This window comes from Coregonus lavaretus (assembly GCF_964263955.1).
Source record: "Coregonus lavaretus genome assembly, chromosome: 2".
NCBI lineage: Eukaryota > Metazoa > Chordata > Actinopteri > Salmoniformes > Salmonidae > Coregonus > Coregonus lavaretus.
In genome coordinates, this window is record NC_139989.1 from 38,869,382 (window position 1) to 38,889,624 (window position 20,243).

Below are 20,243 nucleotides of genomic sequence, written 5' to 3' on the forward strand. Positions count from 1 at the left end.
CACACTGTCAGTCCCAGACAGGGCAGAACATCAGGGCCAGACTCACACATCATCACTTTGTAGGCAGCTCCAACTTGTAGGCAGCGCAAATTCATTATAACCAGTTAGGGAAAGTCATTTGGAAGCAGGGTGCTACAGCAACCCTCCACTAGGCGGCAGGGTGAACCTACGACATTTCACTCTTCTCCTCTCTCATCTCCATTCCACCCTCCCTGCCCCCTTTTTCCCCCAAAACATGCTTGCCTGCCTGTCAGTCTCTCTCTCTCCCTCTCTCTCCATAATCCCCCCACCCCCCCTTTTCTCCCTTTCTCTCACCCCTCTCTTTGGCCCCGAGCCCTTCTGCTCTGATTTGTTCCAGACCTGCCACTGAGCTCTTCTTGCCGACTCAACATTCCACAGTTGGAGACGACAACACACACCGTCTCCTTCAACCATCCCTCCCCCACTCTCTCCTCAGTCCCATTCGTCTGGTTTACAGAGCAGAAAAGAGCTGGTTTTGAAGCATGGCTCACTGGCACAACAAAAGTTTCTATATGAAACTTCTCCAAAGCAGGACAGAAATCCAGTCATTTTACATTTTAGTCATTTAGCAGACACTCTTATCCAGAGCAATTAGGGTTAAGTGCCTTGCTCAAGGGCACATCAACAGATTTTTCACCTAGTCAGCTCGGGGATTAGAACCAGCAACCTTTCGGTTACTAGCACAACACTCTTAACCACTAAGCTACCTGCCGCCCCGTCATGACAGGGAGGGAACTATAATAATAATAATAATATGCCATTAGCAGATTCTTTTATCCAAAGCAACTTACAGTCATGTGTGCATACATGTTAACTGTAGGAGGAGGAATGTTATGAGGAGGAAGAAAACATCTGTCTTTTCCTCCGTAATCAAATGGGAACCCAGAAGTTAGGGTTTTGGTTGATTTCCTGCCTTAAATCTAGTTGTGCTCTGTTAGAAACCAATTTCCTCCCCCCAATAATGTACAACACAAGGTTAAGACATGACAAGGGGAAATAAGATGGATGAGTTGATCTTTCTATTTCTAAATGTTTAAAGATTTCCCTTTTCAAACTAGTACTTTGGTTTTCCTAGCAGTATTTTGCATTGATATAGAGGTTGTTCCCCCAAGTAAGGTTATCTAGTACCTTGTGGAACACACCACAGACAAATGACAAGTTTGTTGCAACATCAAGAACTATAATACTGTACCTGCATGTTGACTCATTTCAGATGTGTCACATTTCAAGCGAATGACCTACAGGTGACCTAAGCTACACCACATGACCAAAAGTATGTGGACACCTGTTCGTCTAACATCTCATTCCAAAATAATGGGCATTAATATGGAGTTGGTCCCCCCTTTGCTGCTATAACAGCCTCCACTCTTCTGTGAAGGCTTTCCACTAGATGTTGGAACATTGCTGCAGGGACTTGCTTCTGTTGGGCGATTAGGCCTGGCTCGCAGTCAGCGTTCCAATTCCTCCCAAAGGTGTTCGATGGGGTTGAGGTCAGGACCTCGCTTTGTGCACGGGGGCATTGTCATGCTGAAACAGGAAAGGGCCTTCCCCAAACTGTTGCCACAAAGTTGGAAGCACAGAATCGTCTAAAATGTCATTGTATGCTGAAGCATTAAGATGTCCCTTCACTGGAACTAAGGGCCTAGCCCGAACCATGAAAAACAGCCCCAGACCATTAGTCCTCCTCCACCAAACTTTACAGTTGGCACTATGCATTCGGGTAGATAGCGTTCTCCTGGCATCTGCCAAAACCAGATTTGTTCGTCGGACTGCCAGATGGTGAAGCGTGATTCATCACTCCAGAGAACACGTTTCCACTGCTCCAGTGTCCAATGGCGGTGAGCTTTACACCACTCCAGCCAGCGCTTGGCATTGCACATGGTGATCTTTGGCTTGTGTGCGGCTGCTCGGCCATGGAAACCCATTTCATGAAGCTCTCGACGAACAGTTATTGTGCTGACGTTGCTTCCAGAGGCAGTTTGGAACTCGGTAGTGCGTGTTGCAACCAAGGACAGACAATTTTTACGGGCTACGCGCTTCAGCACTCGGCGGTCCCGTTCTGTGAGCTTGTGTGGCCTACCACTTCGCTGTTGAGCCATTGTTTCTCATAGACGTTTCCACTTCACAATAACAGCACTTACAGCTGACCGGGGCAGCTTTAGCAGGGCAGAAAGTTGACGAACTGACTTGTTGGAAAGGTGGCATCAAAGTCACTGAGCTCTTCATTAAGGCCATTCTACTGCCAATGTTTGTCTATGGAGATTGATTGCATGGCCGTGTGCTCAATTTTATACACCTGTCAGCAACAGGTGTGACTGAAATAGCCGAATCCACTCATTTGAAGGGGTGTCCACGTACTTTTGTACATATAGGGTATGTTTTCCATGGCTGCAGGTCAGTGTGTATTCATACCACCAACAAACACAAACATTAACATGGGAAACCTAACCATCCGTACCAGTCATGAGACACAGACGTTCACCTACTTTACACCATGTTACCCATCCAAAAGCCAAGGGAAGGAAATGAAACAAAAACAATTGAAAAGTACCTTAGTAATAATGCATGAACAAAGGAGTGAATGCACTGTCCTTTGCTTAAAGTAATTGTCTAGTGAAAATCTCACTTTTAAAAGTTGATATTCTGTTAACTCATAACCAAATAATGTTGTTGACTTATCCTATACTCGTATTTGTGGTCAAAGCTTAAATTGGAGAAAAACTACTTAAAAACCCCCACCTCAAACCTGTATCTCAAACAGACAATGCTGGCCAATCAGTGGTCTACTCGCATATAATGACCGGTATACACCATTCTGTTGTTGTGGTAGGCTCAAACCATTCCACCACAGAAAAGCTGCTTTTCAAAATATTTAATTACCATTTATTTGGAAGGAAAACTATTTCACTCCTATTGTAATTAATTATAGGTGATATTTCATTGAAATCTGGAAACACTGGACAGTTACTTTAAGTAATAAATGTTGGCTCTTCTCATGATGGTGGTAGAAAGTGCTAAAACAAACCCTCTAAAACCCTCTAGAACGTTACATACTGAGATATAATGGGGGTCATATCCTTATCTTCCCCATCACACTGTACCAAGACAACAAAAAACAGTATCAGTCTGTATCAACGTCAAATCCCCCCCCCCCCCCCCTCTCTCTCTCCTACTATATGAGCAGTTGTGGTGTACAGGCCATGGACTCTTTAAATCACTCTAAAATCGTCACTGTAAAATCACTGTCCTCTTCTCTTCCACACTGAAGTAAGGATTGCTTTCCAACCAGCCTCTGCTGACGTGTCAGTTAGAACAGAAGGGAGGGAGGGCAGGGGACGGGCAACAACAGAAGCTTCACCACAACAACCAGAATTAGAAAAAGGATTCACTACAGCTGCACTGGTTCTGACAAAAAAACATACAAACAAACCAAAAGGAAATATACAAAACAAACCTGAAGTTAACCTCAGGTAAATACTATCATGGTCTCGATGGAGGTTGTGTGGATATTTGGATGATACTGAGTCTCTTGACAAGGGAAGAACTGGTGCAAAGCCTGAGTCTTTGGCCTTTGGCATCTGCCTTTTAGACATAGTGACCAAAAACAGGAACTTGTTTGAAATGAAATGCGAAACTGACATCAGAAACATTATTGCTATACTACTAAGAAAAGCAGTTCATATTGTAATTTGCATATTATTAACCCCTTTGGAGAATGACTGTTTAAATGGAATTTGATTGGCATCTGCTACGCTCTACACAGCACAGACCTTCAGCATCTTCAACATCTCTTCAAACAGAACAGGGACATAAAATGTAGAAGCAGAATGTGTATCAGTCAGTCAGTGGGTCAGTCAATATTAGGTACTCCCAGTGCTACTCCGGCTGCTCATTGAGCTCCATGTCAGACACCAGGATGTTCTTCTCGGCCTGTTCGGAGTGGTTGGAGTTGGTGCGGCTGTAGCGCGCCCCCTCGTAAGAGCCCCGGGAGCCTGCCTGGTGCCAGCGGTACAGGTAGATCATGCCCACGATGAGGATCACCAACACCAGGCCTGTCACCATGATCACGATCAGAGTGGGCAGGTGGTCCTCTTCAGCTGAAACAGACAGGGAGAGAGAGGAGTGAAAGAGAGAGAGAGAGAGAGAGAGAGAGAGAGAGGGACTATTTTTTACAGATTAGCATTACAGATTTAAACAAATCTAACATTTCATGACTTGAACAAACAACATAGGATATCCTATCCATACTTACAGACTACTGCCGAAGCCTCAGCACCTGCAACGAAAAAGATAACATTTGAGTTGTGTTGTCAGTTCAGAGATTGCTGTTGTCAGTTTTAAATGAAGCACAGTAAGTGGTCATACATCTTTGCTATCACTATGTACACGTAGAACATTGTCCATATTGTTATTTGTCTATGCTACAGTGTGAGGCCTTCCTTACTGCGTGGCCGTTTGCAGATGACTCCGTGCGTATGGTTCTTGCAGGAGCCTGGTTTCCACAGGCCAGTGTTGCTCTGGATCCAGAAGCAGGTGTTGGGAAACAGCATGCTCAGGTTGGTGCTCTGCACCTCCCAGTTAGTGAACTTCACCTCCGCACTCTCAGACCACATCAGACTGCCCCCTGCAGGACAACACCAGGAACAACACACACACACAAACACACACAGTATGGCCATGCCTGTCTGAAGAATACCTTGAAATAGCCCTGGAATACCCTATTGTAAAAAGGTGTGTACAAATCATGTATGTTAATATATGAATGAGTATATGACTAGCATATGTCACTCTGATAGATGACTCTTCTTACATAACACATTAGATTATATGACCTTACAGTACATGATATTTACATGTTTTTAACAGTAGGAATCATCTGTGTATACTTTCACTGTGTACTACCTGAGGAGTTCCTTACCTTTGGAGTTAAAGGTCATACCCAGCCAGGCTCCGTGGGCCTGCTCCTGGTAGCTCTGGATGTGCTCCCATACAAAGCCATTCTCTGTTTCGTTCAGGACCGACAGCAGCTGGGCACCCACTGGGGGAGAGAGAGGGGGGTATAGAGAGAGAGAGAGAGAGAGAGAGAGAGAGAGAGAGAGAGAGAGAGAGAGAGAGAGAGAGAGAGAGAGAGAGAGAGAGAGAGAGAGAGAGAGAGAGAGAGAGAGAGAGAGAGAGAGAGAGAGGATCAGATAACCATATTGAGATAATTAAATGCGGTCAGAGAAGAGTTGACAGACAGAGGGAGGTGTGAAACAGAGAAAGAGAGGGATGATGAGAAGTAAAATGAAAGCGAGAAATCAGGAGATAATAAAGCGAGTGCATTTCAATAAAAGCTCAATGAATCACAGCTAATTTTGACTTATTGACATATTTGGTCATGATGTCAGTGCTGAGCACTGAAAGCTCTCTCCATGACAACAGTGATTGAGTGGAGAGAGCTGTAATGTACTCTGTGGTCTTTTAGTGTCACAATGTGCATGTGAAGTGTCACATATAGAGACTGTTTGTATTTGTATTTGTATTTATTATGGATCCTCAAGGCAGCAGCTACTCTTCCTGGGGTCCAGCAAAATTAAGGCAGTTATAATTTTTTAAAAACATTACAATACATTCATAACAGATTTCACAACACACTAAGTTTGTGTGCCCTCAGGCCCCTACTCCACTACCACATATCTACAACACAAAATCCATGTGTACGTGTGTGTATAGTGCATATGTTATCATGTGTGTGTAGCATGTGTCTGTGCCTATGTGTGTGTTGTTTCACAGTCCTCGCTGTTCCATAAGGTGCATTTGTATCTGTTTTTTAAATCTGATTCTACTGCTTGCATCAGTTACCTGATGTGGAATAGAGTTCCATGTGGTCATAGCTCTACGTAGTACTGTGTGCCTCCTATAGTCTGTTCTGGACTTGGGGACTGTGAAGAGACCTCTGGTGGCATGTCTTGTGGGGTATGCATGGGTGTCTGAGCTCTGTGCTAGTCGTTTAAATAGACAGCTTGGTGCTTTCAACATGTCAGTACCTCTCACAAATACAAGTAGTGATGTAGTCAATCTCTCCTCCACTTTGAGCCAGGAGAGATTGACATGCATATTATTAATGTCCAAGGGACAGCCGTGCTACCCTGTTATGAGCCAATTGCAATTTACCCAAATCCCTCTTTGTGGCACCTGACCACACGACTGAACAGTAGTCCAGGTGCGACAAAACTAGAGCCTGTAGGACCTGACTTGTTGATAGTGCTGTTAAGAAGGTAGAGCAGCGCTTTATTATAGACAGAATTCTCCCCATCTTAGCTACTGTTGTATCAATATATTTTGACCATGAAAGTTTACAATCCAGGGTTACTCCAAGCAGTTTAGTTACCTCAACTTGCTCAATTTCCACATTATTTATTACAAGATTTAGTTGAGGTTTAGGGTTTAGTGAATGATTTGTCCCAAATACAATGCTTTTAGTTTTTGAAATATTTGGGACTAACTTATTCCTTGCCACCCATTCTGAAACTAACTGCAGCTCATTGTTAAGTGTTGCAGTCATTTCAATCGCTGTAATGGCTGACGTGTATAGTATTGAGTCATCCGCATACATAGACACCCTGGCTTTACTCAAAGCCAGTGGCATGTCGTTAGTAAAGATTGAAAAAAGTAAGGGGCCTAGACAGCTGCCCTGGGGAATTCCTGATTCTACCTGGATTATGTTGGAGAGGCTTCCATTAAAGAACACCCCATGTGTTCTGTTAGACAGGTAACTCTTTATCTACAATATAGCAGGGGATGTAAAGCCATAACACATACGTATTTCCAGCAGCAGACTATGATCGATAATGTCAAAAGCCACACTGAAGTCTAACAAAACAGCCCCCACAATATTTGTATCATCAATTTCTCTCAGCCAATCATAAGTCATTTGTATAAGTGCTGTGCTTGTTGAATGTCCTTCCCTATAAGCGTGCTGAAAGAATGTTGTCAATTTGTTTACTATAAAATAGCATTGTATCTGGTCAAACACTATTTTTTCCTAAACTTGACTAAGGGTTGGTAACAGGCTGATTGGTCGGCTATTTGAGCCAGTAAAGGGGGCTTTACTATTCTTAGGTAAAGGAATTACTTTTGCTTCCCTCCAGGCATGAGGGCACACACTTTCTATTAGGCTTAAATTGAAGATATGGCAAATAGGAGTGGCAATATCGTCCGCTATTTTCCTCAGTAATTTTCCATCCAAGTTGTCAGACCCTGGTGGCTTGTCATTGTTGATAGACACCTCTTCCACACTCACTTTACGGAATTCAAAATTACAATTCTTTCATAATTTGGTCAGATATACTTGGATGGGTAGTGTCAGCGTTTGTTGCTGGCATGTCATGCCTAAGTTTGCTAATCTTGCCAATGAAAAAATAATTAAAGTAGTTGGCAATATCAGTTGGTTTTGTGATGAATGAGACATCTGATTCAATGAATGATGGAGCTTTGCTTTTTTCCCCAAAATGTCATTGAAGGTGCTCCATAGCTTTTTACTATCATTCTTTATGTCATTTATTTTTGTTTCATAGTGTAGTTTCTTCTTATTTTTATTCAGTTAAGTCACATGATTTCTCAATTTGCAGTACGTCGGTTGTGCAGCCTGACTTATTTGCCATTCCTTTTGCCTCATCCCTCTCAACCATACAATTTTTCAATTCCTCATCAATACACAGGGATTTAACCGTTTTTACAGTCATTTTCTTAATGGGTGCAAGCTTATTAGTAACTGGGATAAGCAATTTCATAAATGTGTCAAGTGCAACGTCTGTTTGCTCCTCATTACACACCACGGACCAACAAATATTATTTACATCAACAACATAGGAGTCACTACAAAATGTATTGTATGACCTCTTATACACTATATTAGGCCCAGTCTTTGGAACTTTGGTTTTCCTAGATATGGCTACTATATTGTGATCACTACATCCGATGGATCTGTATACTGCTTTCAAGCACACTTCTGCAGCATTAGTAAAGATGTGATCAATATATGTTGATGATTTCATTCCTGTGTTGTTTGTAACTACCCTGGTAGGTTGACTGATAACCTGAACCAGGTTGCAGGCACTGGTTACAGTTTGAAGCTTTTTCTTGAGGGAAGGAGTAGGAGTAGGAGTAGGCACAGTGGCCGCAGACACAGGTACCCCTGGCGACGAAGGTGCAGGAAGATCAGGCTCCAGGGCGGTGAAACTATTCGTTGTTTGTATCCGCTCCGGGCCTCTCATTGGGAGTATAGACTGCTTTGCGGGAGGCCGCTGTCTTTGGCTTCCATGGCTTCCATGATTGCCATGCTCCTCTTGCTGTGCTCCTTTGACTCCGCTATCAGATGTGGGAGGAGAGGCAGGAGATGGCTCCCCTGGCAAACGAACTATGGGCAACACCGGCCAGTCAAATAACGATAAACGACAAGGCTGAGATGCATCCAACAAGCGCGAACGCCGTCCAGCCACCGGCGTAGAAAACGTAAACATTGCACTCTGTGTTTTCCCCAGTTTCTTACGTAGGCTGGAGACCTGCGTGATCAAGGAAGCCACCTTAAGCCTATAATCCTCGGCAAGCAAACAATAGCCGCATTGGAACTCTGAGTGATCCAGTTTGTCCCGAAACGAAGCGTAGTAGATACAGCTCCTACAGCGCTTGAACCGTTCATTTACTTCTCCAGACAAAGAGGGCTCCATTGGAAAACTAATCTAGAACTAACTTTGTTAGCTTGATGGCTAGCAGCTTAGCTAGGTTAGCGGCTCTTTCAAGCAGTTAAGCGCGATTCCGGGACAAGAAATAGTGGTCCTAGCTGTTAAAAGCTAACCGCGTCGTGGAATCCACTGTTGTGTGTCCCAAATGGCATCCTATTCTCTATAGGGCTCTGGTCAAAAGTAGTGTACTACATAGGGAATAGGGTGCCATTTGGGACACACCCTATGTGCATGTATAGTGTCATGTATAGAGACTAAGGAGTGTCTGGCTGACTAAAGGCATGTCTGGACTGTGTGATTGGCAGGTGACAGAGTGTCCTCCTTACCCTTCCTGCAGGAGGAGTGGGCGTCGGTCTGCAGCCGGAGGTTCTGCAGGTTGAAGGAGTAGCAGTGGTTCCTGAAGGGCACCCAGGCCCAGTCGCCCAGAGAGTGAGGGCACTGTCCTGGGTAACTCCACTGGTGCACCACAGCCTCCTCTGGTGGAGAGAGAGATAGAGAGAGAGAGATCAGGACAGGGCCTACACATATACTGTATTATCCTATTGATAAAACACACACACAAACATGCACACATACACAGCTGCACACATACACACACACACCTGTATTAATCTGACAGATGGCAGCGTCCAGTTTAGCGTCACAGGGGGTCATAGTCCACTGCCCCACCGTGGTCATGTGACCACATCCAGACAGTGTATTAGGCTCCCCATCCCGCCAGGCAGTGTAAGTCAGGTCCTCCTCGCCCAACCAGCTGAAGCTCCGCCCCTGAGTGTGGAACAGAGGAGGAGTTAATCATAATATTCTGACACCAAGTCTTACCTCATTGGTCAATCTAGTTAAATCAATCTTTGAAGATCTGATTATATCAATGTAATATTGATTTGTAGTGATACAATTATCTCACCCTACATTTTACCATGTTGTTGTATCAAAACAAACAAATAAAGATCTCATAGGTGTGCATAACTCCTCCTAGCTTGTCATGTCCAGGGCCTCACCCCAGAGTTGTAAAGGCCGATCCATGCTGGGAGGTGTAAGCTGTTCATCAGCAGGGTGAGGTAAGCATGTTGGTAGGGGTCTCTCACTGAAGCCAACGTCCCGTTCAGAGACTCGCACACATGCAGCGCCCCCGTCCAGTCCAGACGCTTCTTCACTACGCGGTACGACACCCCACCCAGCTCCAAGGCTCCCGACAGGGAGGAGGGCAGGAGGGCAGGGCCAGAGGGCAGAGCTTGGTCTAAGGAGACAAAGTTATATCAGCATATAAAGGAAAGTGTTTCTGCTGACTAAACACAACTGTTTAATATATCAGTACCATGTAACAGATTCACACAGGAATGCTTGTCTACTACACCATTCACTGGTTAGTTATGTTATGCACTGTTGCATTGCGAGTAGCTGTGCTGTTTAGAGTTGTGACATGTCCTGTACCTTGTTTCTTCTGGCAGATGTAGCCATGTTTCTCCATCTCACAGGCCCGGGACGCCCACATGCCAGTATTCTTTGCTGGGTTCCCATGGATCATCACCACACAGTTACCCTGTCAGATGTCAATGATGTCATCAACAATGGACATGACAAAGACTGGACCACAGACCAAGTGTGTGTCCCAAATGGCACCATATTCCATATATAGTCACTACTTTTGACTAGTGCCCTGGTTCTAAAGTAGTGCACTATGTAGAGAATAGGGTTCCATTTGGGATGCAAGACTGGATTAATACAGAAACAGATGAGACCAGGGTGGTATGTACCGGAGTCTTGTTGTGGAGTGGTCCACTGTTGTCCAGGGGTTCTCCAGAGGCCCAGTTGGTGTAGCTGAGGAGTCCAGGATGAGCCCACTGGAAGTGGCCTTTAGAGTCAGACGTCAGCCCCACCCACAGGTCAAAACTCACGTTGGACAGCAGAGTGGTGACAAATGCTATGGGAAACAGCATGCATTATGTTATTCAGTGCTTCCCAAACTTTTTCACTCATCATTGGGGATCTGGGCATTTCTGACAAGTTATAGAAAGCTCTCTAAGGTCTGCAATGACTGACATGACAAGAGCAAAACTGATGATGCACTACTCAATTTCGAAATTGGGTAATGCATTCTACTATTACAACTTTCAAGAGGAATTTGAAAGCCCGACTGAGTAAGTTTTGCGTATGTTCATCTCACCCTACCTCTCCGCCCCACCTCTGCCGACCGCGCGACAGTTTGGGAACCACTGATGATATTGATGGTGTATGTGTGTGTGTGCCCTTGTGTGTGTGAAACCGTGCGTGTGTTTGTTTGTGTGTGTGTGCGTGTGTGCGTCAGTTGAGAATAAAACTACCTTGCTCCACGTGATTAGGCACCACAGCCAAGGCTCCTCCCTGTGACTCACACATGAGCCTGGCTCCTGACCATGTGGCCCTCCGGGTCTGCTCATGACCAAACACCTTATAACACTACACACACACAAACAGGAAGGTGAGAGGTCAGGTCAGGAAGGACAATCATGCTCTCACACATAACATAACCCAGGAGAAACCACTACCTCAGGTGAGAGGTCTGTTTGAGATCTAACGTGAGATCTGATCACAACTGAGTGGCTAAAATGGAAGATCAAATCATAACATATCACAGTAAGTCACATTCATATAACTTTCACATCTTTATCAGTACAGTAGGAACTACATAACCCAGGAGCCCTACCTTGTGCAGGAAGTGGGCCCAGCCATCGGGGCAACCCGCGGGGGGCAGGGGGATGGATGGTGTGGGTGGGATGGTGCCTGTGACATTCACTCTCTTACAGATGTAGGGCAGGTCTGAGTGGCATTTCTGATCTGCCCACTCCGCTGTAGAACGTTTTAGAATGAAATATGAAATATTGTTAAAAGAACCACACAAAATATGCTATTTACGAAACAAACTGTACAGTATCCCAGAATCCTCACCTTTGCTGACTGACATGTGGACACATTTGCGGTCACGGCTGAGTGGGTGTGGCCTGCTGAGAGCCCAAGACACATAGTTGAGCACAGAGTGGTCTGACCAGCGGAAACGGCCATCGTTCTCATACGTATGAAGCCCCACCCACCAGTGGTCCCCCTCTACCTTGGTCATCTGCAGGTGAGAGAGAAAACATACATGACCTCCAGTGACATGCAGTGATGTACAGTACAGCACAGACTATTGGCTTGGATAAAACAGCACGTCCATCCATGTGGTGGTTGATGGTTGGTACCTTTTGTAGAGTTATGAATGTGCCCATGTGGATGTTTAATTCTGTCATGTTCTTCATGAACATGAAGTAGCTATAAAAGGGTTATAACGTTGTTGTTTTTTTATAAAGGGTTATAAAGGTTATGTAGGGCACCTTGTACAGTGTGTTGGCCAGGAAGGCCTCCTCCTCAGCAGTGGATGTGTTACTTTGTGAAGGGTGATAAAGTTGTTATTATGTTTTTATAAAAGGTTGTGTGTGGTACCTTGTGCAGTGTGTTGGCCAGGAAAACCTCCTCCGCAGAAGAGTGGATGGAAGCCAGAGAAGCATCGAACCAGGAACAGATCCTCTGGGCTTGGTCCCACGTAGACCGGTGGTCAAAGAACTTATACTCTGCTTCCTGGAAGCCCACCCACTCACTGGCAGTGGGGGCTGGGGGGAGGAGAACGAGCGGGAAAAAAAGAAGGAGAAGTTGGTGCTAGTTGGGTTATGATGGGAGACTATACAAATAACAGAGCCAATGAGAGAAGTGTGGTTTATAAACTGACCTTCAGTGGGGTTTGGATCCTTATCAACTTTTCCTGAAAACACAAAACGCCAAAGTGGTCTGAATTTATAATTCAGTGCATTACAATGATGTTAGAGCTTTTTAATGGAAATTCCAAAACCAAAAATAGTGAACATTCAATTTCCAAAACATTGAAAATATTCCATTGTCTCTGTCAGGTCCACATTGGGTAAACATCAACAGAAAAGGCGGGAAGGCAGGCGACAAGCTTAGGTCCAAAATAAGCCCATAGAAACGCATTGGGCTTAGTTGGGGCTTATTTCTGACCGATTTTGTCAAGACTGAAACCTCTCGCTTTGCCTCTTCCTCTCTGACCTGTCTCTATCTGAGCCTGAAAAAACTGGCGCAATTGATTATGGTCATTGTAGTTAATGACTATGTTTTTTGCGCTGAACTAGGTTGAATATGTGGCTCGTTTCAGGAAACTAGGTGTATGTCGTGTGTCACTACTTCACAGGAGGCATTTGAACGTAAACATTGAACATTTGAACGTTTTTTGGCAGAAATGCCTTCTGGAACATGTGAAACTTCATATGCCTTAATAACAAACTTGCATGCCATCTGTAAATATGAATACAATTGTTAAATTTCGAGCCTAATTGGTTTAGCCACGGAAAAAGACAGGAACCTTCCCGCTAGCCATGATTGGCTGAGATAATGGATGGGCCGGACATGCCGAGAGATGAGTTCGGATTGGTCTGCCATGTAGCAAGCTTCTGTCTATAACATGAGCTGCTCAGTATGTGTAGGTAATCCTTTCTAACGCGGCTTTTTAAAAAATATATCTTGAAAGAGCTGCAAAAGTGTTGCTAATGCTCTCCACTTTCTGGAGTACCGAGTTTTGAAATCAGAGGAATGTCCAGTGGAAGCAGAGTATGATAGCTAAGGAGATGAAGAAAATGTTGGCGTTTGATTGCAAATATGCAGAGTGTGTCGAAAAGAGAACACACAGAAGGCTGTTGTATAAAACACCTGTTTCCGGATTACATCTTCAAACTAAGGGCAACCATGGCATCCGTGACAGAGAGGGAGACGCGTTCATCCATGTATATGGGTAAGACAGTCTAGCTAGCTACATTTTCAGATATTATGCGTTTCTAATTTTGTCAGAAAGTCGTTTTCATAGCAAGTTAAAGTGTACTGTTAGCTCGCTAGCTAACATTACGTGTATGATTTGTGTAGTAATATTATTTGTATCTAAGAGCCATTTGCATTGCTAGTTATAGCCTAATGTTAGCTAGCTAGCTAACATTGAACCTAGCTGGTTAGCGTTATCTACCTGCAGATTCATGCAGGGTAGTAACATTATGAGTTGGGATTATGGTTCATTGTTTAAATAGCTAGCTAGATGTCTAAACAAAAGTCTCCACTATGCAAGTAACCATTTCACTGTACCGTTTACCCTTTCTGTATCCTGTGCATGTGACAATAAACTTAGATTATATTTTATATAGTGTGTGTTTACCAGAGACGGTAATGTGAGAACAACATGACCTGCACCAAAGTCAAATTAGGATATAACGTTAGGCCAATGAGACAGTGTCCAAGTTCTAAAATTCTCAGGTAGAATGCCCTGCTTTTATTTAATCACACTCACAACCGTAAGCTATTTTCTGTCATTAGCTCACCATTAACTTGTAAATAATTATCTTGTTGTGAGTTTATTTTCCTGTAATAATGAATACAAATAAGCTAAAGTTAAGACGTTGTCAGCTACTGTATATGATATGGTCATTATTTGAACTGGCTAGCCAGCTAACTTAAAGTTAGCTCGCTAGCTAACAAGCTAGAAACAAACCAAACATTGTTTAGAAAGTTGCTTTTATTTGCCTGGTTTGTTAGATTGACATATACTAAATTCACTTTTAAACGGATGGGTTTATTGGTGTTAAAATACACCAGTTATGCTATTTTGGACCACCAGGCTGCTGATGTCATGCAGCCTGTCGTTTTTGTGTTTATACTTTTTCATAGCGACAAGTTTGATGTCGGAAGACAATAGAATGTTCATGATGTCACTGCGACAACTATCTACAGACATGTCGATAGACGTATTATATACCCGCCTTTAGTCTTGAAATCTTTGGTTGTTTAGTACACTACCGTACTCACTCTATTTAGCACATGGCCTCACATGTGAATCCTTAAAGAGATGGGTGGGGCTAAGGCTTAAAAGGGTGTGAACGATGCTGAATGGGTGTAGACAAAGAAGAGCTCTCCAGTAGGTGTACCAAAACATTCAAGGGCCATTTTCTCAAAAGTGGTGTTACAAGTTTATCAACTTCCAAAGCAGAATTACTTTCCCATTGTTCCTCAACTGTAGTGTATGATATACCATTTTCTAGCTCTGAGTCCTACTTTTATCCAATGTAAAAAACACAATTTCAAATTTTGCTACATAAGACCGAATCGACCCGATCGGTCACATATTTGCTTCATGAAAACTACAACTCCCTTCAGCCCAACATCCCACATAGTTATTGACTGTATATCTCGCCTGTATTATTTGATTTCTCTCTAGAGAAATGGCGCATTTGGCTCCCAAAAAAAACGAACTAAATGGAATTCAAGTAATTGTACCGATGTCGGACAATTTTGTTTAATAACTGAGATTTTTTCTCTCCGATTAATCGCTCAGCACTACATAACACAGAATCAAATATTCAAAATGAAAGCTTTCAGGCAATAACAAGGGCCCCTTGTGTCAGTGTCTCTATTGTGTCTGTATACAGCAGTAGCACTGCTTTGTGACTGTATCTGTGTCTATGTGTGGTTCTGTTGTCTTGCTGTTACCTTTGGGGATCTTGCAGATCCAGTCCAGTTCAGAGTCACAGTGCATGGCCAGCCAGGTCATGGTGCCCAGGTCTGCTGCTGCACACTGACGGATGTTGTAGTAGTAACGCCCAAAGTTCTGGTACGTATACTGACATACGGAGGAAGATGGGTTGAGATGTTACAAAAGTAGCTACAAAGTAGGTAGCTATATCTATAAGCTTTGAGCCACACGTATATGGTGCAAGAGGCTGTGTGTTGTTGCAGCTGGGCTGTAGCTATCATTAAATGAAGGTTGCTGTGTTAAGCTGGGTCAATAATAGATAGTGCTGTGGTTTGGCTGCTCTAATTAGTTCCATAGACATGCTGTGAAGTAATTCTGTGGCTGGATGACTGAATGGTGATGCTGTGACTCACGGCCAGTCCGTCGCTCCACTTCCAGCTACCGTTGTCCATGGGGTTCCTGCGGTTCAGCCCGATCCAGAACCAGTGCTGCTCATGGTCCTCTGACTCCCTGTGGACCATCATCATCATCATCATCAACATCATCATCACCATAAAAAATAATATTTAATATTTCGCTGTGCCCTTGAGCCAGGCACTTAACCCTAATTGCTCCAGGGGCGCTGTACAATGGCGACCCTGGCCATGACCCCACTAAAGGCCAGGGGGAGTTGGAATATGCAAAAAAATGCATTTCCATTACACACTTGTGTGTAACAGGACAAATATAATCACCCCCCAAAATGATTATCATCATCATCATTACCACCACATTCCCTCTTTCAATTATAAACCCATCCCATCCCCTTTTCAAATAACAACCACAATCTCCCTCCATCCAGTCTAGGCCCCGTAATAGAGTCCCATTCAAACAGCCCATGCATGATCAAGGTGGAGTGTCCACCCACCCAAAGGCTTCGTGTAGTATCTGCAGTATGAAGTGCTCCTCCTCTGGGCCACTGACACTCAGCAGGTTGGCTCCATGGTGTCTCTGACAGGCTAGGTGGGCCTGCAGCCAGGTCAGCTTCTGGTCCATCTGGGCCGAGTGGAACACCTGAGACACACACACACACACACGCAGGCACGCAGGCACGCACGCACGCACACACACACACACAGACACACACACGCACAGGGGCGTTAGAGGCAAATACATGGTATCTATATTGACTACACTAATACAAATGCTTAAAATATGTGGTGCATTCTGTGTAGTTATATCAAGCAGTGGTAAAGGTGTAGGCTACCTTGTAGCAGTGGTGTAGCTTGCCGTTTGTCTTCCAACCGTTGGGGCAGGATCCAGTGAGGCTGGGGGTGGGCTGCGGGGCGGGGGGCTCAGGGCTGAGGGACGTGTCCTGATTCAGTCTACAGATGAACTTAGCCCGAGCCAACGCACAGTCCTTCACCTCCCATAGGCCTGTGGCGTAGCCCGTCTCCATGGTTACACAGCCCCCTTTGATGTTTCCTCCTGACAGAGGAGAGGGGGGAGAGAGTGGTTCATGTTACGTAGTTGTATGAGTCTGGGACTGGGAGTAACTGACTGACTGACACACCAGTTAGGATGGTAGAGATCATAACAAAAGAGGGTCTTTAAAATGGTAAACAAATCACCTGATTAAGTCATTGGCAATTTAGCCACAATGAATACTCAAGAGATAAGTGTTTATCTCTGTGGTCCTCTGTAGCTCAATTGGTAGAGCATGGTGCTTGTAACGCCAGGGTAGTGGGTTCGATCCCTGGGACCACCCATACGTAAAAATGTATGCGCACATGACTGTAAGTCGCTTTGGATAAAAGCGTCTGCTAAATGGCATATTATTATTATCTCATATCTAGTTTGTGAAGGTTTAGACAGGGCTCTGGACATATGGCATACAGTACAGACTGGTACCCTGAAGACTAGTACAGTCGTGGTCAAAAGTTTTGAGAATGACACAAATATTAATTTTCACAAAGTCTGCTGCCTCAGTTTTTATGATGGCAATTTGCATATACTCCAGAATGTTATGAAGAGTGATCAGATGAATTGCAATTAATTGCAAAGTCCCTCTTTGCCATGAAAATGAACTTAATCCCAAAAAAACATTTCCACTGCATTTCAGCCCTGCCACAAAAGGACCAGCTGACATCATGTCAGTTGGCCCTCCTGTAGCTCAGTTGGTAGAGCATGGCGCTTGCAACGCCAGGGTTGTGGATTAGTTTCCCACGGGGGGCCAGTATGAAAAATGTATACACTCACTAACTGTAAGTCGCTCTGGATAAGGACGTCTGCTAAATTACTAAAATGTAAATTCTCTCATTAACACAGGTGAGAGTGTTGACAAGGCTGGAGGTCATGCTGATTGAGTTAGAATAACAGACTTGAAGCTTTAAAAGGAGGGTGGTGCTTGAAATCATTGTTCTTCCTCTGTTAACCATGGTTACCTGCAAGGAAACACGTGCCGTCATCATTGCTTTGCACAAAAAGGGCTTCACAGGCAAGGATATTGCTGCTAGTAAGATTGCACCTAAATCAACCATTTATAGGATCATCAAGAACTTCAAGGAGAGAGGTTCAATTGTTGTGAAGAAGGCTTCAGGGCGCCCAAGAAAGTCCAGCAAGCACCAGGACCGTCTCCTAAAGTTGATTCAGCTGCGGGATCGGGGCACCACCAGTGCAGAGCTTGCTCAGGAATGGCAGCAGGCAGGTGTGAGTGCATCTGCACGCACAGTGACGCGAAGACTTTTGGAGGATGGCCTGGTGTCAAGAAGGGCAGCGAGGAAGCCACTTCTCTCCAGGAAAAACATCAGGGACAGACTGATATTCTGCAAAAGGTACAGGGATTGGACTGCTGAGGACTGGGGTAAAGTCATTTTCTCTAATGAATCCCCTTTCCGATTGTTTGGGGCATCCGGAAAAAAGCTTATACGGAGAAGACAAGGTGAACGCTACCATCAGTCCTGTGTCGTGCCATCAGTAAAGCATCCTGAGACCATTCATGTGTGGGGTTGCTTCTCAGCCAAGAGAGTGGGCTCACTCACAATTTTGCTTAAGAACACAGCCATGAATAAAGAATGGTACCAACACATCCTCAGAGAGCAACTTCTCCCAACCATCCAATAACAGTTTGATGACGAACAATGACTTTTCCAGCACGATGGAGCACCTTGCCATAAGGCAAAAGTGATAACTAAGTGGCTCGGGGAACAAAACATCAAACTTTTGGGTCCATGGCCAGGAAACTCCCCAGACCTTAATCCCATTGAGAATGTGTGGTCAATCCTCAAGAGGCGGATGGACAAACAAAAACCCACAAATTCTGACAAACTCCAAGCATTGATTATGCAAGAATGGGCTGCCATCAGTCAGGATGTGGCCCAGAAGTTAATTGACAGCATGCCAGGGCGGATTGCAGAGGTCTTGAAAATGAAGGGTCAACACTGCAAATATTGACTCTTTGCATAAACTTAATGTAATTGTCAATAAAAGGCTTTGACACTTATGGAATGCTTGTTATTATACTTCAGTATACCATAGTAACATCTGACAAAAATATCTAAAAACACTGAAGCAGCAAACTTTGTGAAGACCAATACTTTGTGAAGACCAAAACTTTGTGAAGACCATGTACGACTGTACATGACCAACATGTCCATCATGATAGCTCTGTGGACAGATAGAGAGACAGAGGTCCATGTCCCACCTGGTTGGTCTCTGTTCCAGTTGGTATAGGCCACTTCATCCCCACTGAGCCAGTGGAATTTTCCGGGGCTGTTCTGGTCAAGCAGGGCTATCCAGAATGAATCCCCAGAACGACCAAACACCAGACTGTTGACAAATGCCTGCTCAAACCTACAACAACACACATGGACAAGGGTCAGTGGTTACACTCAGTGTGTGTGTGTGTCTGTGTGTGCTTGCGTATGTGCATGAGTGTATGTACAGGTATGGATGTGTGTGTACCTATTGGTGATGGTGACGAGGGTAGCTCCGCTGCCAGCACAGGCCTTCCTGCCCTCCTCGAAGGTCACCTGCTCCTCTCCCACCCAGTAGCAGGCCGGACTGTGCCAACTCCAGCCCTGACGAGAGAGAGAGGTGGGGGAGAGAGAGGAGAAAGATTGAGTAGCATTGAAATAATAACTGTCCAAAGAGATCTATCTACATGTCCAAAGAGAACTATCTACATCCAGAGACTTGCATGAAAACACAACCAGATGAGATGGGAACGTATAACCATAAAGTACTAAAAACAACACAGGGTTAATAAGGAGAGGGCTATTCTTTTTCCCTACTTATCAAAACAGGTTCAGGACAGAGCATGTCCAGGCTCAGAGCTACACTCTCTCTCCTCTCAGTTCTTATCTGCAGACGTGTACAGACCGAGAGCACAGCCAACACACAAAAGGTCACAAGGGTTTGAGTGTGTAGTCATGTACATGTGTGTGTTGAAGTGAGTGTGTATGTGAGAGAGGAAGAGAGAGGGAGAGTTAGTGAGTGACTTTGTGTGATTCAGTCTATCTTCAGGCTTTTGCTCAACTGCACTTGGCAGGGAGGGAGAAACCTAAAAGACTTCCAGCTGCTGAGCCACGTTCCTCTATATTAGAATCATACTGGAGAAGCAGATGGGTATGTTATCTCTCTCTCTCATTCTCTCCTGTCACATGACCCACAATGCAACACTCTCTGGGGATCTCTAGTGTTACAGTTCCCTGAGCCAATGAGCCAATGAGCTGTGGATCATATAGACCCTATTGTTCAGACAGAATCACTGAACCACAACCATTAAGTCAGCAACTTGGTTGTCTCATACTTTAACTTCAGATGTTGAGTTAACTCAAAAAGCGAGCATTCACTCAAACAACTCACACAATCCAGTCAACTCCACAGAGAAGTTGGCCAAGCAGGAGCCAAGCTAACAGCAGTAACTTATTTGCCATGAGGCATTAGCTGGGCTATCCATCATGTCTAGTGAGGGAGTGAGG

At 44.5% G+C, this 20,243-nt stretch overlaps 1 protein-coding gene across 1 annotated transcript in view; it reads right to left on the reverse strand.

Annotated features, from left to right (window-relative positions):
• Positions 1–2,885: 2,885 nt before the first annotated feature.
• Positions 2,886–20,243, reverse strand: part of LOC311145675 (C-type mannose receptor 2-like) — a gene marked incomplete at its 5' end in the record, with an annotated part of 36,980 nt that continues 19,622 nt past the window's right edge. The window contains 20 exons of the mRNA XM_084181937.1: positions 2,886–4,118; positions 4,274–4,297; positions 4,466–4,645; positions 4,940–5,059; positions 9,071–9,220; positions 9,347–9,512; positions 9,746–9,984; positions 10,179–10,287; positions 10,502–10,668; positions 11,069–11,183; positions 11,431–11,573; positions 11,673–11,841; positions 12,204–12,370; positions 12,487–12,519; positions 15,300–15,429; positions 15,696–15,792; positions 16,190–16,335; positions 16,529–16,749; positions 18,965–19,113; positions 19,225–19,340. Of these exons, the coding sequence (XP_084038063.1) occupies positions 3,898–4,118; positions 4,274–4,297; positions 4,466–4,645; positions 4,940–5,059; positions 9,071–9,220; positions 9,347–9,512; positions 9,746–9,984; positions 10,179–10,287; positions 10,502–10,668; positions 11,069–11,183; positions 11,431–11,573; positions 11,673–11,841; positions 12,204–12,370; positions 12,487–12,519; positions 15,300–15,429; positions 15,696–15,792; positions 16,190–16,335; positions 16,529–16,749; positions 18,965–19,113; positions 19,225–19,340 (2,862 nt within the window). The 3' untranslated portion in view covers positions 2,886–3,897. The remainder of the gene's footprint in view (positions 4,119–4,273; positions 4,298–4,465; positions 4,646–4,939; positions 5,060–9,070; positions 9,221–9,346; positions 9,513–9,745; positions 9,985–10,178; positions 10,288–10,501; positions 10,669–11,068; positions 11,184–11,430; positions 11,574–11,672; positions 11,842–12,203; positions 12,371–12,486; positions 12,520–15,299; positions 15,430–15,695; positions 15,793–16,189; positions 16,336–16,528; positions 16,750–18,964; positions 19,114–19,224; positions 19,341–20,243) is intronic.